This window comes from Rutilus rutilus (genome assembly GCF_951802725.1).
Source record: "Rutilus rutilus genome assembly, chromosome: 1".
NCBI lineage: Eukaryota > Metazoa > Chordata > Actinopteri > Cypriniformes > Leuciscidae > Rutilus > Rutilus rutilus.
Genome location: NC_140209.1, coordinates 612,561 through 632,963, shown reverse-complemented (window position 1 = coordinate 632,963; position 20,403 = coordinate 612,561). Strand labels below are relative to the sequence as shown.

At 39.1% G+C, this 20,403-nt stretch overlaps 1 protein-coding gene and 1 pseudogene across 6 annotated transcripts in view; both read right to left on the bottom strand.

Annotated features, from left to right (window-relative positions):
* LOC311301404 (uncharacterized protein) overlaps positions 1-11,542 on the bottom strand; it is a 222,389-nt gene extending 210,847 nt beyond the window's left edge. For 3 of the 5 annotated variants that reach the window (XR_014629452.1, XR_014629453.1, XM_084426478.1), the window contains exons 1-2: positions 11,168-11,542; positions 2,920-3,368 (exon numbers count right to left, since the gene is read on the bottom strand). Coding sequence is in view for 3 of the 5 variants with exons in the window: in XM_084426478.1 (XP_084282604.1) it covers positions 2,920-2,977 (58 nt within the window). In the remaining 2 variants the exon portion in view is untranslated. The remainder of the gene's footprint in view (positions 1-2,919; positions 3,369-11,167) is intronic. The other 2 variants (XM_084426479.1, XM_084426480.1) reach the window with 2 other exon arrangements.
* A 3,836-nt stretch (positions 11,543-15,378) lies between these two features.
* Positions 15,379-16,982, bottom strand: LOC311299038 (putative inhibitor of apoptosis; annotated as a pseudogene). The gene has a single exon. The product of its transcript is annotated as a putative inhibitor of apoptosis (transcript).
* Positions 16,983-20,403: the final 3,421 nt, after the last annotated feature.

Below are 20,403 nucleotides of genomic sequence, written 5' to 3'. Positions count from 1 at the left end.
TTAAATATACCAATACTGCTATCTCAAACATGGAGAGGCTTCTTCGTGATCTCAACTAACAGATTCTGCAAAAAAACGAAAATCACCAATTTTGAAAAAAAACGCTTCTTTCTCATTTTGCTCGAAAGTTGTGCTGCCGACTTGTGTCCCTGGTTTCCGTGACGGGTCACATATTTAATATGTGTTTTGTGGTCTTAATTCAGCAACTTTCATTTTTATTTTTTCCAATAACCACGCATAAACATTATTCTCTTAAAAATACAAACATCTACATACACGTTGCTCGCATATTATGGTAGCCCTGTTTGTGCTATATAGAGTGAATTTACACCTTTGCCATTAACATTTTTATAAATAACTGAAAAAAGCACAAATGTCAGGGCATGTCAGAACATCAAGGACCCCCAAAACAGCTTGGTCCCCAGAGGGTTAAGCCTGTTCGTAGGCTGATTGAGTCAATGGTTCAACTCGAAACCTTACTTGGTGTGGAGTCTGTATCTCTTGTTATACATGTATAGGTTTGTGTATGTCATTTTGCAACGTCTCTGATTTTTTCTAAAATGTATTTTCTGTTTTATGTACTTGGTCTGAGTTTTTCAAAGTGTAATGGGCACTTTGTGTATGCCTACAAAATTGTAGAAGTTTGGCCAACTTTCTCCATATTTGTATCCCTTTTGTTTGGGTAACTTTCTATGAGGAGTCTTCACTGTTTTTAAAGTGTAGACCATGTAATTCAAGTGACCAGTGTTTTATTTGTTGTTATACTCTGAGATTTTTGTGTGAATTCTGGGGGGTGAGTGTAACAGGTGCTTCCAGAGGTCATAGATCCTCTTCTTTATATCAATTCATCTTTGTCATTAGGATACGTACCAAAAAACTTTTAAGCTGACTATGATTAAACCCACACACACACACACACATCCTGTACCCTTAAGAGATATCATTAGGAAGCATGGCATCAGTTTTCACTGTTATGCTGACGATACTCTGCTCTATATTTCTTCATGCCCAGACGAAACTTACCAATTCACAAAATTAACGGAATGCATAGCTGATATAAAAAATTGGATGACTCGTAATTTCCTACTACTACATTCTGAAAAAACAGAGATTCTAATTATTGGACAAAAAACTTCCTCACGTAATAATCTAGAATACTGTCTAACACTTGATGGCTGCTCTGTTAAGTCTTCATCGTCGGTTAGGAACCTGGGTGTGCTCTTTGATACCAATCTTTCATTTGAAAGTCACGTGTCTAGTATCTGTAAAACCGCATTTTTCCATCTTAAAAATATATCTAAATTACGTCATATGCTCTCATTGACAAATGCGGAATAATTAGTTCATGCGTTCATGACCTCTAGGATAGATTATTGTAATGCTCTACTGGGTGGTTGCCCTGCACGCTTAATAAACAAACTACAGCTGGTCCAAAACGCAGCAGCTCGAGTTCTTACCAGAACCAGGAAGTATGACCATATTAGCCCGGTTCTGTCAACACTGCACTGGCTGCCTATTAAACATCACATACATTTTAAAATATTGCTGATTACTTACAAAGCACTAAATGGTTTAGCTCTGCAGTACTTGAGCGAGCTCTTAACGCATTATAGTCCTTCACGTCTATTGCGATCTCAAAACTCCGGCCAGTTGATAATACCTAGAATATCAAAATCGACTGCTGGCGGTAGATCCTTCTCCTATTTAGCACCAAAACTCTGGAACAGTCTTCCTACCATTGTCCGGGAAGCAGACACACTCTGTCAGTTCAAAGCTAGACTAAAAACACACCTCTTTGACCTAGCATACACATAATACATTATAGACTTCTATAATTTAATGTTAGGCTGCATAGATTAGGTCAGCCGAAACCGGGAACACTTCCCATAAATCCTGATGTACTCGTTACATCATAAGAAGAATGGCATCTACGCTAATTTTAGTGTCTTTGTTTATCCCAAGGTTTTCCCGCAGCCTGCCGGATCCAGGCCGTATCCAGATCTGACGAAGGACCTTCGCCTGGACCCGATGTCAACGCAGTGCCAACTAGTCTCTCCCTATGGAGGATCCCTTTACCACTCTACAGATAAAGCGTCGTCGGGAAAATTCAATTCGCGTACCTACCCCGAAGTGACAAATAAAATTGATTCTGTATCAAAATTTATAAGGAAAGACCAGTACTTTGTTTAGGCTTGGTTTGTAGGGAATTCCAAACTTGCGCACATATATTCAAACGCACATAACTATAGAACCCATTCTAAATGCGCATCTGAACGCCATCAGCGTTTCTCACAGGTTCACGTTTAAAGATGTGTAGAGAGAATGGTGTCGTCTTAGCGGCCCCTAATTTATTAACAAATGATCGTTGCGACGGAAGCGAATCAATCAAAACTAACTTTAGCTGGAAATAACTTTATTAAAGAACCGCTATAAAGCCAAAACAATCTCTGTTACCTTAAATTATACGTTTATCTCTGTAAAGCTGCTTTGAAACAATCTACATTGTTAAAAGCGCTATATAAATGAGGAAGACTTGACTTGAGAACAATCTCTATAACTATGAATAACTTGTATGATATTTGACAAATACTACTTTATCAGTAACTTGGTGTATACTGATTATTCCTAAAAAAAAAAAAAATTGTAAACTGTTGAAAATGACAAAAATTGTGGTAACTTTGTAAAGTTAAAAAATAAATGTGAAATAAAACAGTTAAAATAGTATTTAGCTTGATCTGATGTTGACCATCAATATAAAAGTGTCTCAAACCTCCCTCTACTGACCATTTGTTGAAGAAAACCCAGAACATTCTGTAGCGTTTCATAGTCTAACTGTTTATCTAAATGTGATGAAGTGCTTGAATGTTTCTAACATGAATGTTCTTCAGCATCATGAATGAATGAGGAATAAACACCAACCTCTGTGTTCTTCAGGATCTTCAGTGTGTTTCATTCTGCAGGGTTCTGGATCACTCATGTTCTCACTGTCCTCTTTAATAAACTCAGTCTTGGCAGATTTCAGCTCTTCTTGATGCTCTGATGCTCGTCTTCACTCGTAGCTGATGGGAATTTACAGCATTTATTGGGGAATTGCAGTAGGAGGAGCTTCACTGATGATGTGACTGCAGTGGGAGGAGCTTCACTGATGATGTGACTGCAGTGGGAGGAGCTTCACTAATGATGTGATTGCAGTGGGAGGAGCTTCACTGATGATGTGACTGCAGTGGGAGGAGCTTCACTGATGATGTGACTGCAGTGGGAGGAGCTTCACTAATGATGTGATTGCAGTGGGAGGAGCTTCACTGATGATGTATTCCAACATGGGAGGAGCTTCACTGATGATGTATTCCAGTGTGGGAGGAGCCGATCTGCCAAAATCAAAAATATCAATTACTGAGTAAGTTTGTTTTTATAATAAATGACACTAAGCATTAATGTCTGTCTATCTATTCATCGTACAGTAACTGATCTCAATTCATTAATTATTTTTAATTATTTTTATTGCTAACCCATAACATTATTCTGTTTCTTCATTAACATACAGGTATCTAGAAATACCTGTATGGTAACTAAAAGCTAACTAAAAGATGGCTGCCGAAGGCAGGGGTGGTTTGTTGGGCTCCACTCAAGCCCTTTGTATTTTATCACTTTTATTATTGTTGTTCTGTGTTTGGAGTACTAAGTTTTCATCTTATGAGGGCATCTCAGACGGCTTATTCTATGATAAACAAACTAAGCTCTATATGTTTGGGTATGGATACAACACTCTGTATTCCATTTGGTCGTCATTCTGGTGGAAGAGCAACAGGAGAAAGGACAACAAGGGCAACAAGGCAACATCTCAGCAGGGTAAAGCACAAGCATCTAAAATACTACTGATGCTTATGCTTGTAGCTGGGGATATACACCTAAATCCTGGCCCAAGCTCGCTGGAGAAGCAGGCAAGCTCTGTGGAGCAGGTGGGGCTAGGTGCTGGTGGATACGTGGAGGCACCGCCCCTGCACACACTGGAGCCCCGCGGAGCAGAGCCCTGGCCCGCTCAGCTGTTGGCTTTGAGCCAGGAACTACAGGAGCAGCGTCAAGCCGAGGAGCGCACCGCTATTGATCTTAGCCGCCTGTGTACAATGGATCACAGCCTGACCGGTGAGTCATTCTCTTTGATAGACTCATGCGCGGGTGCTGAGATTATGCAGACCGTGCCGATTACGGTCTTACGCGGATGTAGAACCGCGCAGGATGACTCTCAATCGGTAAACAGTGGGGCAGCGAGGCGTGCTAATGGAGGGGCATGCAAGACGCTACAAACGCTCTGCAGTATGGCCAGTCGTGCTACGCAAAAGCAAAAAGAACATATTTTCTTTCAAACGGTCAATCATGCCCGAGTGCTCTGGGAACCTGTGAGCAAACCAAAAGGAATACTAGGAGGACAATTAAACATCCGCAGTCTAATCTCCAAAAGGGATCAGATCTCAGCACTTCTCCTGGACTCCAACTTGGACTACATTTGTTTGACGGAAACCTGGCTGCACAACAATATTTCAACAAATATGATCGACGTTTCTGGATATCAATGCTACAGAAAGGACAGAAACTCTGGGAAGGGGGGAGGTGTGTTAATCTACATCAGAGATATATTTAAATGTCACGTAGTAGAACTTAACACCCCCCTCGAATGCCTTGCTGTTAATGTAACTCTATCAACATCGATGAACTTTAATATTGTAGTCCTCTATAACCCACCTTCTCATAATGTGTCTTTTTATGATGAGCTGAATAAGGCAGCGAAACAGCTTGAGGTTCATCGAGAGACAATATGGTATGGTGACTTCAATATCAATTGGTCTGATAAGGTTTGTAGACTAAAATTAAAAACTATAATGACTAAATTTGACTATGAACAAATGATTAAAGGGCCTACGAGGATTACTCGGCAAACAAAAACGCTCATTGACATGGCTTTTACTAATAGACCAGAGCGTATTACTAGGACCTATAATCTGATAACTGGACTCTCAGACCACAACATGACCCTGACAGTTAAAAACTCACTAAAAAGAGACTGCAATATTTTGGTAAACCTGATAATAATAATAATATAAGATTAGTTATCCCTAAATCCAAAACTGTGCAGTTTGACAGGGAACTAAAGAACTGTAATTGGGACCAAATTATGACCATGGAGGATGTGGATGAATGTTGCAATTCTATGACAGCAGCTATCTCAGGGTTAACAGAAAAATTTAGAAAGCAAAAGAAATACAAACAAAATAATAATACCCTTCCGTGGCTAAATAATGACATGAAAAAGTTAATGAAGATGAGAGATATGGCCCTAAAGAAATCTTTAAGCTCAAAGCTTAATATTGATATCTTAACTTACAAAAGCTTAAGAAATAAAGTGGTCCATGAATTACGAAAAGCGAAAGCATCTTATTATACTAAACTTATAGGAAATGCAAAGGGAAACAATAATTCTCTCTGGAAATACTTAAATAACTTGACTAATAAAACAACTAAACACAAAGGAATTCGGGACTTATTCTAGATGGAAAAAATATGAATGACGCTGCCATAATGGCAAACGAATTTAACTCATATTTTGTGCAATCAGTAGAATTGTACTTGTGTAAAGATTTTTCAACAACTGAAAACTTAAACTGTCCAGCTCCTTCTGCTTCTGCAGATTGTTTCTACATCCAAACAGTTGATGAAACAAAAGTGACATCAATTATTGCAAAATTATTTAATTCTAAATCAAATGACATTTTTAATATTGATTGTTGCTTTCTTAAAAAATACAGCAGTGTCCTGAGAAGACCATTGACACATCGAGTTAATCTGTCAATAAGAACGTGTAAATTTCCCTCAGACTGGAAAAAGGCCGTCATCATACCAATATTCAAAGCAGGAAGTCTGGACAGTATGTGCAATTATCGGCCCATATCCATTTTGCCTATTTTATCAAAAGTACTTGAGAAAGTAGTAGCTGCACAATTGATTGACCACTTGGAAACCAATCAGCTCCTCCACCCACAGCAGTTTGGTTTTAGACCGGGTTATTCAACCGAAATTGCAAACTGCTGTTTGATTGAAAATCTAAAACAGTCCATGGACAGGAGTCAGGTGGCAGGAGCGGTGTTTTTAGATCTAAAAAAGGCTTTCGAAATGGTCAGTCATAGCCTACTACTATCCAAGATGACATCCTTTAACTTTTCTGCTGAGACAGTTAGCTGGTTCACATCTTATCTTCAAGACAGACATCAGTGTGTTAAAGTTGGTCAGGATAAGTCACCACTCTTACGCATTCAAAGGGGCATACCACAGGGCTCTATACTGGGACCTTTGATGTTTAGTCTTTTTATAAATGATTTGCCACAAATCTGTCCAGATGTAAATTGCCAACTTTATGCGGACGATGCTGTTTTTTATGCACCCGCTAAGTCACCGGAACAGTCAGCGGAGGTTTTGACCACTTGTATGGCTGAGGTCAGTCAATGGCTCATTCAAAATCAGTTGGTGCTAAATTCAACTAAAACTGTAGCAATGTGTTTTTCTATTAAAAGACAAGATGTGGAACAAAATTTTCAGATTAATTTGCAAGATACAACTATAAAATTGGTAACAGATTTTAAATACCTTGGATTGATCCTTGACCCCCAATTAAAATTTGACAAACATCTTAAGAAAATCTCAAAAACTATACAAAGCAACCTAAACTGTTTCAAACTAATTAGACAATACATTCCAAATCAGGCCGCCCTCCTGTACATGCACGCTATGATATTCTCTCATATATCATACTGCATGACAGCATGGGCACAGGCCACGCTCTCAGCAACTAAACACATCAGGTCATTATACAATCAAACTATAAAGATTATGGACAAGAAGCCAATCCGCTACCATCACTGCAATATTCTCCAGAAGTATAAATTGTTAAGCTTTGAAAGCTTTAGTGATTTATGTTTTCTCAAACTAACTTTCAAATGTCTCAATAATATAGCACCTGAGCCACTCAGTTCATTTATGCAGAGACAAAGCATCAACAGAGTCACCAGAGGCTCTATCAATAACAACTGTATAGTTCCTGTACCGTAAGACTTCATTTGGTCAGTCTGCTTTTTCATATAAAAGTGCAAAGTTGTGGAACTTATTACCCACTGAACTTAAAACCATGACTGAGCTTAAAATGTTCACTTCTCGAGTTAAGTCTTGGATGAAATCGAAACAGGAATGTACCCATTTGTAAATAGCTAGTTTGTGTATGTAAGTGATTTATATGGTGTGTCTATAGATACGTTTTTAGGATGAAATAGAAAATGTTGTAGTGTAAGTCAAAGTCAAAGTACCTTTATTGTCCCACAAGGGAAATTGGATTTGCAGAGATGCTCCACATAAAACATATAAACACATAAATATACAACAACACTCACCAACAAAACCAACCAGCAGAGAAGGAATTCACATTTAAGCCCAATGTACATAATGTATAATAAATAAATAAATAAAGTACAGGACACAATGCAACTTGTGCAAGTTAATATAAAGTGCTAAGTGCCATTAAGGTGCCTCACAGCTGACGGAATAAGAGATATATGCATCCTCTTTGTTCTGCAGCTAGGAACTCGATAGCGCCGCTCAGAGGGCAAAAGCTCAAACGCTGTTCTAAGGGGATGATCCTGTGAATGAGCTATAACTCTAACTTTCCTCTGAACCTGTTTTATGTATAACTCCCTTGGTTGAGCCTGACTTCTCCTGGAAATCTTACTCGCCACTTTGACCAGACTACCAAGTCTGTTTTTATTTGTCAGGGAGAGGCTTCCAAACCAAGCAGCTGTACAGAAAGATAAAACCGATTCAATAAAAGCACGATAAAACAGAGTCATCATTTCTGAAGAAACATTAAAAGTGTTCATTTTCCTAAGGAAGTACATTCTTTGTTGGATTTTCTTTGTGACAGCGTCAACCAAAGGTTCAAAACACAGTTTGTTGTCTAAAATGACTCCAAGATATTTGTATGTCTCCACGAGCTCAATGTCCGTGCCTTTAATAACCGTGACTGTAGGGGGAGGTGGTGTCCTCCGAAAGTCAATGACCATGTCCTTAGTTTTAGATGCATTCAGCTGTAAAAAGGAACTATCACACCACTCTACAAAGTCACTAAGGACTGGCCCATGGTCCCGCTCATTCCCTGATAGCAGGCTGACAATAACAGAATCATCAGCAAACTTAAGTATATATCTATCTTGGTACAAACTGCGACACTGGTTTGTGTACAGGATGTACAGGAGAGGACCTTGGGGGGAACCAGTAGATGTAAAAGTGACTTAAGATAGGGTGCTGTTTGCCCTCACACACTGGGATCTATCTGTTAAAAAATCCAATAACCAGCCCACCAAATTCAAATCAAGGTTAAAATCTGCAATCAGTCTCTCAGCGAGCAGAAAGGGCTGAATGGTGTTAAAAGCAGAAGTAAAATCAACAAATAAAAGCCTGACATGAGTCTTTGCTCTATCCAGATGACTAAAAATAAAGTGCAGAAGTGAGATCACAGCATCCTCCACGCTCCTGCCAGACCTGTGTGCGAACTGTAGTGGATCTAACTGATCTCCAACCTGCAGTAAGACAGCCTCTTTGATCATTTTCTCAAAGCTTTTCATAACCAATGAGGTCAAGGCTACAGGTCTAAAATCATTCAAGGATTTTGGGGAGCTGCACTTGGCTATAGGCACAATAATAGAATGCTTCCAACTTCTAGGGACTCTTTGTTGTGATAAGGACAAATTAAAAATGAATTGAAAGATATGACAGAGTTGATCTGCACATGTTCTTAATAATTGCCCGCAAATATCATCTGGGCCCGGACTTTTTGATCTGGTGCGCCTGAAAATGTTAGCCACAGTACTACTGTCAACAGTAACTGATGGAGCTGCCTGTGTGATAGCCCTGAAACCTTCCATTTCAACATCAGAATCTAAATTGTTAAATCGAGAATAAAATACATTAAATTTATCAGCCAAATGTTTATCAGATGAAAAACCATCTGTTAGCTTTATCATTAGACCCAATCAATGTTTTCACACCATTCCAGGTTTTCTTTAAATTATTACTTCTCAAATCTGCCTCAATTTTCTCCTTATACCTTAATTTAGCTTTTTTAATTTCAGCCCTGATCTCTTTTCTCACAGCCCTCTCTGCATACACATCGCCTTCATTAAAAACAGTTTTTCGTTTGATAAGCAACTCTTTAATGTCCTTAGAGATCCACTGTTTGTTGTTTGGATACACCTTGACTTCCCTGCTCGGGAGAACAGAGTCTTTGCAGAAAGAGATGTAACTGCAGACAACGTCAGTAAGTTCATCAATATCAGAACAGGAGTCCTGAAACACTGTCCAGTCTGTGCACTCAAAGCAGGCTTGTAGCGCTGAAGAGCTGTCCTCCGACCAAACCTTCACCTGTTTTCTAACAGGTTTCTCCCTCCTCAACACCGAGGTGTAGGCGGGTAAGAGGTGGACAGAGTTATGGTCAGAGGCACCCAGCGCTGGCCCCGCCTTGGACGTATATGCGCCTTTAATGGAGCCGTAGCACAGGTCAAGAGTTTTATTACGACGTGTGGGGCATTTTACATACTGATAAAAGCTGTTCAGTGTTTTCTTTAAATTACAATGGTTAAAATCGCCGAGAATAAAATTAGGAGCAGCAGGGGAGATAGACTGAAGTTTGCTTATATCCGCGGCGGACTTGGCGTCAGCTTTGGGGTGGATATAAGCCACAGTCACAAAAATCTGGGGAAACTCTCTGGGGAGGAAGTACGGTCGTAGTGACACAGACAACAGTTCGATGTCAGGGTGACAAATCCGCTCTCTCACAGTAAAATTGCTACACCATCTGCGATTTATGTACAGACAGACCCCACCGCCCAGCATTTTATGTGTCACCTCACTGTCCCGATCCAGGCGCAGAGGGGCTCCAACAAACTTGTTTTGTACTATGTTTAATTGCAATGTCCATGTCAAATAAATGAATAAATAAATATAAATAAATAAATAAAATATAGAAAATCATTTAAAGGCCCAACCATGGACTGGAGTTGAAAATTAGCACTAGCTATAAACTCTTTTTGCATAGCATCAGTTACAAACTTGTTTTGTACTATGTTTAATTGCAATGTCCATGTCAAATAAATGAATAAATAAATAAAATATAGAAAATAATTTAAATTCTTCCAAACATAAATAATGGTAAGAAAAAAAGTTCAAATCATAAACACAGAAATAAATGTATATAGTAGCCAACAAATCCCCTCAGTCTGCTGACACCAATGAAATGAGCTTTAAGTGTCAATTTACAGGAGATCTGAAGACATCAGCATAATAAATGAGGAGAAAACAGGAACTATTGTCATGAAATAAAGAGTATTTTCAACAGATCTGTTCATATTGATGAGCCTCAGACTATCAACACTCATTCAACAGGCCATTCAGGACCATCAGCAGATCATCTCACTTTATGCTGAGTGTTTGCTGTTAGAAACACATTATTTGAGTCAGGATAGATGACAAAAGCCTATAAAACTGCTCTACTGAAGGAAGATACTGTTTCTCACAATATGACGTGGGCTATTTTGGGCTGAAATTGAGCACCCTGTCACATGTTTTATTGTGAGGTGGTGGTAAGAGATGTGCGGGGCGGTTCTGCTTCCCATTTGAATGTGAGGATGTGTGAAATCAAGGATTATAATACAGGCTATAATCATTTATTTCTGTTAACTAAACCCTGTTTTGTTCATTCACTCACTCACTTATTACTCACTATCTCTTTCACTCACCAAACAGAAATGATTTGCATGTGATCCATTAAATCTCCAATTTTAATGTTTCCCTCCCCCAGTTTTATAAAGTTTAAAACAAGCATGTCATATAGAGAAACAGTCAACCATCAGTCACCACCCCGTCACGGGGCCATTTTGTTAAAAATGTATGTAAAAGAAATGAAATTTTACACAAATTAATGTTGAGTGATGTTCTTGTTGTGTGAACTAATCAAATACATTTAGTTTTATTTGTATTTTTTAAGTGTATTTGTTTTTTCAGTAAAAACAATGAGGCCATTGAAATGTCGAATTCATATTATTTCAAGATAAAAAACTAAGACATTCATGCTTACCCTCCAGCAGAATCTTTCGTTGTCCTTGGTCTTGCAAGATATAATATAACGCTCTGTCTATTAGTTATACTTATTTGAACAAAAGATAAAAATACAACAATGATTCATATTTGTAGCAAATCATCAAAAGGTTACAGGTTATAATACTTCAGCTTATCCAATCTCGACAGGGCCGTCCTGTATGAGTGGAGAATCACACAGGCTATTTACCTTGTAAGCAGTTCCAGCAATAGATAGTAAAATAGTAAAAAATAACTTGTCCTCATCCGAGCTAATCAAGTTAAGATAATACAGTTAATAAACTGAACTGGAAGAGAGCTGATTTCTCCCCAGGGATGCACACGACATCAGAATCAAACATGCACAACTAACAGTCAAAAAGCAGTCATATTTATACAGAACAGGGTTACACTGTTCCTATGCAGTTTCTTGGGGTTTTTTCCAGAGGAACTAAATCATGTGACCTCAACCTTGTTTGTCGACATTGTCCCCCATATATGGGCATTCTTCCGCCTGTGTAAGTGTGTGTGTGTGAGTATCTGGAAGTGTATTTGTAGGTTCATAGTATCTTTCAAACTTCAAATAATTCCCTGCATACTCTACTGGCACACACATATGTTGTCCGTGACGGGGTGGCACAAGAAAGACTCCCTTGCCTGAATAAAAAGGATAATATTATTAAGGATTTTGTGCCTGAGGTGGGAAAATATGTTTTTTTGGAGGATTAACATATCTTTAAAGGTGTAAGTTTAAAAAAAAAAGTTTGTTCTTAATGAAAATTGCACCATTGCATAGAATGACTCAATAAAAAGCACTATTGTTCCAATAGTAAAACGCTATTCATATTTATTAGTATTGCTTTGGCTCATTATAGGCAAGGCAAGGCAAGTTTATTTATATAGCACATTTCATACACAATGGCAATTCAAAGTGCTTTACATAGAAGAAATTAAAATAATAAAAAATTAAAACAGTTTAAAAAAATAAAAATAAAATACAGTACAGTACAAACAGTCGGACAAACATTGGCACAGTGCTCATTCAGTAAATGCACAGCTAAACAGATGTGTTTTGAGTCTGGATTTGAATGTGACTACTGTAGGAGCACATCTGATCTCTTCTGGAAGCTGGTTCCAGCATAATAGCTAAAAGCAGATTCACCATGCTTAGAGTGAACCCTTGGTATTTCTAGCTGATATGATCCTAATGATATGAGCCTAATTATAGGCTCAGTGTAGAGCATTTAGCAGAATCTGTTCCAGTATGACACTTGAGATCGATATCCATTTGTTAACCTTTCCTGCTTCTGTCTCCTAACCGTGGTTGGGAGACACAGGAGAGATCCGTCTTCTCCAGGGCCGGTAGTTCTCCTCCTGGGGTTAACTCCCTAAACTTCACGCTGTTTAGTGTGGTGGTAGCATATAAAAACAAAGAGGCCGTCTTGCCGAAGAGTATAGGTGCTTTATTTAGCTGGCTGCACTGAAATACACTGCACATAGCTAACTATCTGCACCGGTCACCGTATCACTCTCACACCACTCTCATCCGCTGCTTCGTGGGGATCAGACAGGGGGAGGGGCGCGCCTCGGACACGCGCACTCACTCTCATTCACACACACATTGAGCTGTCCTAAAACTAAACACATTGGAGACACATCCCACAACACATCCATTCCCTTCACAGATCTCAAACTTTGACTTGACTTGACGAAACAAACACACAAAATCGCTCAGGTCTGAATGAACTCAACATGTTCTCCTCATGCTCGCTGCTGCTGCTGCACTAAATGTTTATTTCAGAAGGAAGACGCCAGAAAAGACACACAAGTATCGCTGTGATCGATGAAAACAATACAGAAATGAGCCTGTCGCTTAAACACACTGTATAAAGTGTGTGTGATGGTTGTGTGAATATGAGAAACCACCTCAGAAGACTCGACGCTGAAACCCAATGAGGGAAGAAGAGACGGCTACTAGCCTAGCGTGACCATACGTCCTCTTTTTCAGGACACGTCCTCTTTTTGCGTCCGGGATTCAGCTTTTGCTTTCTCCAGTCGTCATTCATTGTGTGCGTGCTAGTGATGTTACATCTGACACTGAAGCTTCAAAGCGCGCATCGAGTACGCAGCGCAGTTTCTCATGAAGCTCCGTGCCGGTGTTACAGTCATAGACTGTAAAAAATATGGACAAAGCGTCTGTGACGTCACCCATAGACTTTCTGAAGAACGGTTTTGAAGCCGTTTATGGGGGGTATGGGCGGCGCCATCTTGGAAAATCTTGGGAAATCCTAACCCCGCCCACCTTCTGGCCAATCCATATATGAGTAAAGGACGCGAGTAGTTGATACAACGGACCACCTGTCAAAAATGATTGATTGACAGGTGCCCCGCCCCTTCCGGTGACAGGCACCCGCCCCTTTTGGCATAGGATCAAAGGGGCCATCAGAGAACAAAAGGAGATCAAAGGGTTAACCTTTGACCCGGCTAGCCCTTGATCATGTTTTTGACAGCTAGTTTTGACTTTTGATTGACAGGTTGTCCCCTCCTAGCCCTTGATCATTTGGTTATTGACAGTTAGTTTCGGGTTTTGATGCCTTTTGATGCCTTTTGATATTGACAGAAAGTGTTAATCGTTTGATGCCTATTGAAGCCTTTTGAACATGACAGAAGGTTTGTGGTTTTGAAGACACTGTTATAATAATAATATGTCATGCCATGACAGAAAGTTCTGGGTTTTGAAGTCCAGTTGGTATCACAGGACGATACTCCTACATATCTGGGCTGTGTGAAACTGATAAGGATAAACTGTGGAAGTTTATCTCACACAAATGTTGAAAAAACATTCTGTTCTTTAAAATAATATAAATGAAATGATTATAAAATACTAAAATCTACTGAAACCAATTCTTTCAGTTTTAGATGAACAAAAGAATAAAATCCATCCGGCATGTTTAGATAACTAAAGGGCCTCTTTTCACACCACCTGTTTGACCTGCGGAGCTTTCAAAAAGCACCAGCCAAAGGGTGTGTGTGTCAGAGAGTCACACAAATTCAGCGATCAGGATATCAGGTGCTGAGTTTATTTCAAAGTATAATCTTAAAAGTTTAAATGATATCTTTTAAAAAACAAAACACTGTTTAAATAAAATCTTTAAAGTTTGAATACATACGCATCTTCTATTTACCTTTTAGAAGATTACTGTAATGATTTTGTTTAAATTTAACCTAAGGTATCATTGTTATTAAACAATGTCTGTTCAAAAACTTTAGATGGTTGAAAAACTGTACTTAGTCGTGTTAAATCTCATTTATATGAAAAGATTCAATCAGCATTTTTTTGTCCAGGCGGAGTTTCAATTTTAATGGCTTTCCATAGCCATAATGATTTTTGTACCTTAACTGCATATTCTATCCCTTACACCTAAACACGACCATCACAGAAAACTACATTTGTACATTTTCAAAAATGAAATAAATACAATTTCTAAGCTGTTTTCACTCGGTTCTAAAAAATGAACTAATCTCTATGTGCATCATGTCACAGCGTATGTAATGTTAGTCTGCTAACGCCTTTCCAGAGCCCAAGTTTAGTTCATACTAAATTTATAATTGTAAAAGTTTAAATATGATCTTTTAAAATTAAAAGACTGTTTAAATAAAATCTTTAAACAAAGATTTAATCTTTGACAATGTCACAGTCTGCGTTCCAGAGCATACTACATCCAGAGTTTTATACTAAATTCATGTAAAAGCATTACCTTAAAAGTTTAAATTAGGTATTTATATATGTCAATAAAAGTTTTATTAAAATCAAATCTTCTATTTATCTTCTTAGAAGACTTAATTGTCACTTAAGACAATTAAAGACTTAAGACTCACTAAATGATTTTACTTAAATTTAACCTAAGGTATAATTGCTACTAAACAGCGTCTGTTCAAAAACTTTAGATGGTTGAAAAAACTGTACTTAGGCGTCTTAGATCTTAGATCATAGATCTTTTGTCCATACAACATGTTGTCAAAGTTTGTCACAATGTTTTGTTGTTGTTGTGTTGTTTTTAAGAAATCCGAGGACTCTACATTGCTCTTATTTAGACTAAGTTTGTATCTTTTTTTTTTTTTTGAGTTACATTGTTTTTGTTCATCAAGTTAAATGTTAATTTGCAAATCCAAAAACTGTTTGTTACTTGGATGATGATCAATATCTTCACTTTATGATAGGAAAGTACGGACAGCGCCTTTGACCAAGCCTCTACATATGGGGCACTTGCTCAGAGAAGGCGCGCATTCTTTGCACACAACTAGGTGACCACAGGGGATGAAGACAATGTTCACTTCCTTATCCATGCAAACTTTGCATGTGCGCTCCTCTTGAAGTCTTCTTAACTGTTCCTCCATAGGCAAGCCTGAAAGATCTTGACTCGGTGATGCAGCTTCATTTGTCTGGGCCATCAGTTCTCTCAGCAGGCAGACATCATTCTTCTTGATCCAGTTGCTGAAGACCTCCGCTGCTGCATTTCCTTTCGACAGGACTAACTCAATGGAGCGGCCCTGTCTGCTGCTTGACTGTAGTGCAGTTACGAATAATGGCATTGTCTTTCTGTGAGATGACGTTCTCCTCTAGAAGATGGTCCATTAAGCTCTCCACACTGTTTAGCTGCTGTGACATGGCAAGATGATGTTTCTTAAGAAAAGTAAAACCATCTGATGCCATTTCCTCAGCAAGAACCTCTCGCTCCTCTTCTCTCTTCTCATCTTCTGCACTTAGTAAATCAGACACCAACTCTTGAACGGTTTTGTAATTTACTCCACTTGCGAGAATTTTGCTTTGAACGGTTTGCTTCACCGCAGGATTGTTCATCATCACTGCATCTTCTGAACAGTCTTCTCCAGGACCCAGGTGTACAACAGCTGGATCAACAAATTCTCTTGAGTCGCTGTCTCCATTAGTCAATAGCTGTTCAAATAGTCTTGGAAATCTTGCTTGAATCTGATGAACAAACTCTTGGCCCTTTTTTTGCAACAGGTATTCACATCTTGGAAACCACTTAGCATGTTCTCTCCATGGATCATCACCAGACTCCCAACATCTGAGTCCACCATCACAACAAAAGCACTTCACGTCATCATTACGACCAACATAGTAAAAACCAGCCTTAGCCAATTGGTCTGGTCGAACAGTTATTCTTGAGGGCCAGTTGACAAATGTGAGCAACCTTTCTTCACACTGTTGCATTGCCGAGTTAGATCCATTGGAAAGGCTGCCACCAGATAAAGGTACATTATCTGCACGGTCACCTCGAACGAAGCGGCAGTTGGGGTAATGCCTCTGGTGTTCTGATACTGCCCGATCTCCCGGTTCCCAGTTGCTAAGCTGGCCTCCACAACTGAAGCAAGCCACTCTGTCGCCCTGGCCAAGGTAGTAGAAACCACTTTTGGCAAGCTCGGCTGAAGTTACTGTAGCAAGAGTCCAATTCTGAAAGGTGTCAAGGCGTTCCTGTTCCCGTCGCATGCCAGGATTGTGACAAGTCGGAGGTCGCTGGTGAGACATATCCTCAACTCCACGGGAGGAAATGGGACTGGAGAGGGCCAGGTTGCTGAATGCCATGTTTAAGTAACCCACCAGCTCCTCCATTTGGCCTGAAATGGATGCCGTGGTGGTCGATGTTACGGCTGTCGCAGGGGCAGAAAGCTGTAGGATGGCTACGTTGCGAAGCGGGGGAAAAGGCAGAGTGAGAGGACGACAGGAGGTTTGCGGTGGCGGGTAAATGTGACCACAGGGCGTGTCCACTCAAGCCCTTCTCTCTGCTGGACATCCCATGACTAGTGTCTAGTCGTCCATGACAGAACACATAATCTTATTAAATACCCTCTATGATGCAGGAACCGATGCTAAGAACAAAATAAAATTTTGTTCAACACCACAAAATGTCCTTTTCTTCTGTTCTGTACACAGCGGGCAAATTAGTTGTATCATTTGAAAAATCACCACACAATTTCAGGTATTCACATCTTGGAAATGGTTGCCAGCTCGGGAATACAGTAATTAAAATGCAGAAAACAAATATTTAAATATTTAATCTTTTTAAATCATGTAGTATTTTTAATTATTCTAAATATTATTATTCTAAATATTATTATGTATACTATTATAATACTATTATTATGTATAGTATAGTATAATAATACTATTTTTATGAGCATTTTTTAATTCAGAAATTTTTATTTCAACATTATACTTTCATACATTGAAGTAGTGAAGAAAATGATAGACCGGCATTACGTACATAAAGTAAAGTATATAATGACATTTACAGATGGTCTAACCAGAATAGAAAATCTCTGCAGGCTATCATGTCTTGCTCTAGGATGTAGTTGACCAGACTTTCAACTAATTCACCAACGTCAATTTTTGCATTTTTTGACACCAGTGACACACAGAGATCCGTACAAAAGTACAAATAGCGAGTATCTCTGTGATTTCGAATTCGTCAGAACATGCACGCAACACATCCAGAACTTTTCTGAGGATTACGTTGTTCGGCTCTTTGCTGTTAAAAAACATGGGTGTTGCATCAATCCATGAATTTGTCAGGCCTCTTACGACATCCATTTCATTTTTAAGATTTGTCACACGTTTGGTATCCTGCGCACAATCGTTTTTCATATCACACGCAGCATCAAACCAACCATCTGGCCTCTAAAATGATCTCTAAACATAGAGGCTGCGTCCGAAACCGCATACTTCCCTACTATATAGTAGGGAAAAAGCAGTAGTCGAGCGAATAAGTATGTCCGAATCCTTAGTATCCATAAAAGAGTAGGCGAGAATTACCAGAGTGACGTACTAATTATCGCGAGATTCAGGCGTACGTATACTTATAGTGCGTCCGAATATTCCTACTTTCCTACTATATAGTAGGGGAAAACAGTATTTGAAAGGAGAAGTATGTCCGAAACCTCAGTACTCATAAAAGAGTAGGCGAGAAGTTCCCGGATGGCTTACTGCTTCAACCCAGATTTTGAAGAGCTCGAAGATGAATACTTTTCTATCCCAGGAGGCCACGGGAGAGGATACGTAATAAAGAAGACGAAGAAGGAGAGGATACGTCAATGATACGTCATTATCAAACATGACGGAGAACGGTGACGCGGGTGTTTTCAAATGTGAGTATTACAAACCAAAAACACGGTTCCTTGTTTTAATTCACATTTGCTCAACTACTGAACTGTTTAATTTTTGAAGGTGTAACGTGAAATAGTATAATTTTATTATGGATAGCTAACAGGGGAGCTCTAGTGAGCACACGCTCGTCTCCAACATAGATTTAACGTTACACTCGTTTTAAACCATATAGCTATCTGTTAAATACGATTACTAAATTATGTCTATTTAAAATCTTGCAGGAAAATCTTCGATAAGAATTGCAGATGAGTACATCTAATAGAAATGAAGTATATCTGAGTATGAGTATGTGTGCTATTGTGTAGTTTACAATGCATGAATGTAAGTAATGTAAATAAATGTACATAAAGTAACTAAATATAAATAATATATTTTATTTGTCCATTAGTACTTTTGAAAAATTGAGGAACATTTGAGTTGGATAAAAAGCTTAATACTCCCCGGCATTGAGACTGCTGGCCCTGGGCTTTGCTGGCCTTGCTCTGCTTCTCATTCACGGTATGGATTTAAATTACACTTCATTACAACTGCATAACCTAAATCGTCCACTCCGTCTGGAATCATCCACGTTTAATTTGTGTACTACTCTCGGAATTGCACGCCGCACACGTTATATCCATCGGTCTGCTAAACGTAGATGGTCTTATAACTACGACTCCTGTCTCTCAATACCTGTGATCCTGTCGCCGAGATCGGAGCGTTACCATAGTAACGATGTGACTATCCACCGCGCCAGAACTCTCATACCGCTAACCAAAGATGTGACCTACTCGTCGCATGCTCCCCATCGACACAACTGCGCACTCTTGAACACCCGTTCCCTGACTGGCAAGGGCACACTACTGAATGAAGTTACATCTGAGAGAGACCTGGATTTACTCTTTCTGACTGAAACCTGGCAAACACCTGACGATTTCATTGAGCTGAACCTATTAACCCCTGCTGGATATAGTTATCTGACAAAACCTCGACTTAGTGGTAGAGGTGGTGGTCTGGCAGTGATCTTTAAGAACAATTACAAAGTGACTAAGTATGACATTCTTGATGTTCCAAGTTTTGAATGCCTTTCACTTCAATTTGCTGGCCCCGCTCCGCTTCTGATTCTATTGATTTATAGACCCCCTAGAAACAACCCAAACTTCTGCTCTGATCTGACTGAACTTCTCACTCTCGCTTTTGCCCGGCATGATAGAATAATGATGCTTGGTGACTTTAATATTCATGTTGATTCTGATTGTACTGCTGCAAAAGACTTTTTGTCAGTTCTGGATTATTTTGAAATATCTCAGCATATCGATTTCCCAACACATTCTCACTCTCATACTCTTGATCTGCTCTGTACTGTTGGTATTGACAATGTGCATGTTCAGGGTCATAATCTTGGCATCTCTGATCATAAACTAATTCTCTTTGATTTTTCACTTCCCATTGTTAAACCTATAACTAACACAATTATATCCTACCGAAATCTGAAAAATATAACTGTTGAAAATTTCTCTGCTGCCATTGCTGTTTCTGCTCTTCCTTCCTCACTCAATCTGCTGTGTCCTGATGAGATAGTTTCTACGTATGATAAATCGATTGGTGATGTATTGGATAAGCTTGCTCCTCTAATAACTAGAACTGTTCCGTCTACTCATTCCTCTCCTTGGTTTACCCCTGAGCTCAGAGTTCTGAAAACTCAATGTAGGCGCCTTGAAAGACTCCACAACAAATCCTCCCTTCTTGTCCACGCCATAGCCTATTCTGACTCAGTAGTGAAATACAAAGAAGCACTAAACATCGCACGCTCTAACTATCTCTCTACTGTTATTAACAAAGCTAAATGCAAACCTAAAGCTCTATTCACAGAAATAAATAAACTGGTCAAACCGTCCACCGTAGCTCTTACTGGTTCTGCCGATCTTTGTGAAAGTTTTCAGTCTTTTTTCCTACAAAAAATTGACAACATTTATCAGTCGTTTTCTTCTACTGCCACTACTCCTTCAACTCCATATTTGATTGGTTGTCCGCTAGACACTTTTTCACTCACTACTACATCTGTGGTTGAA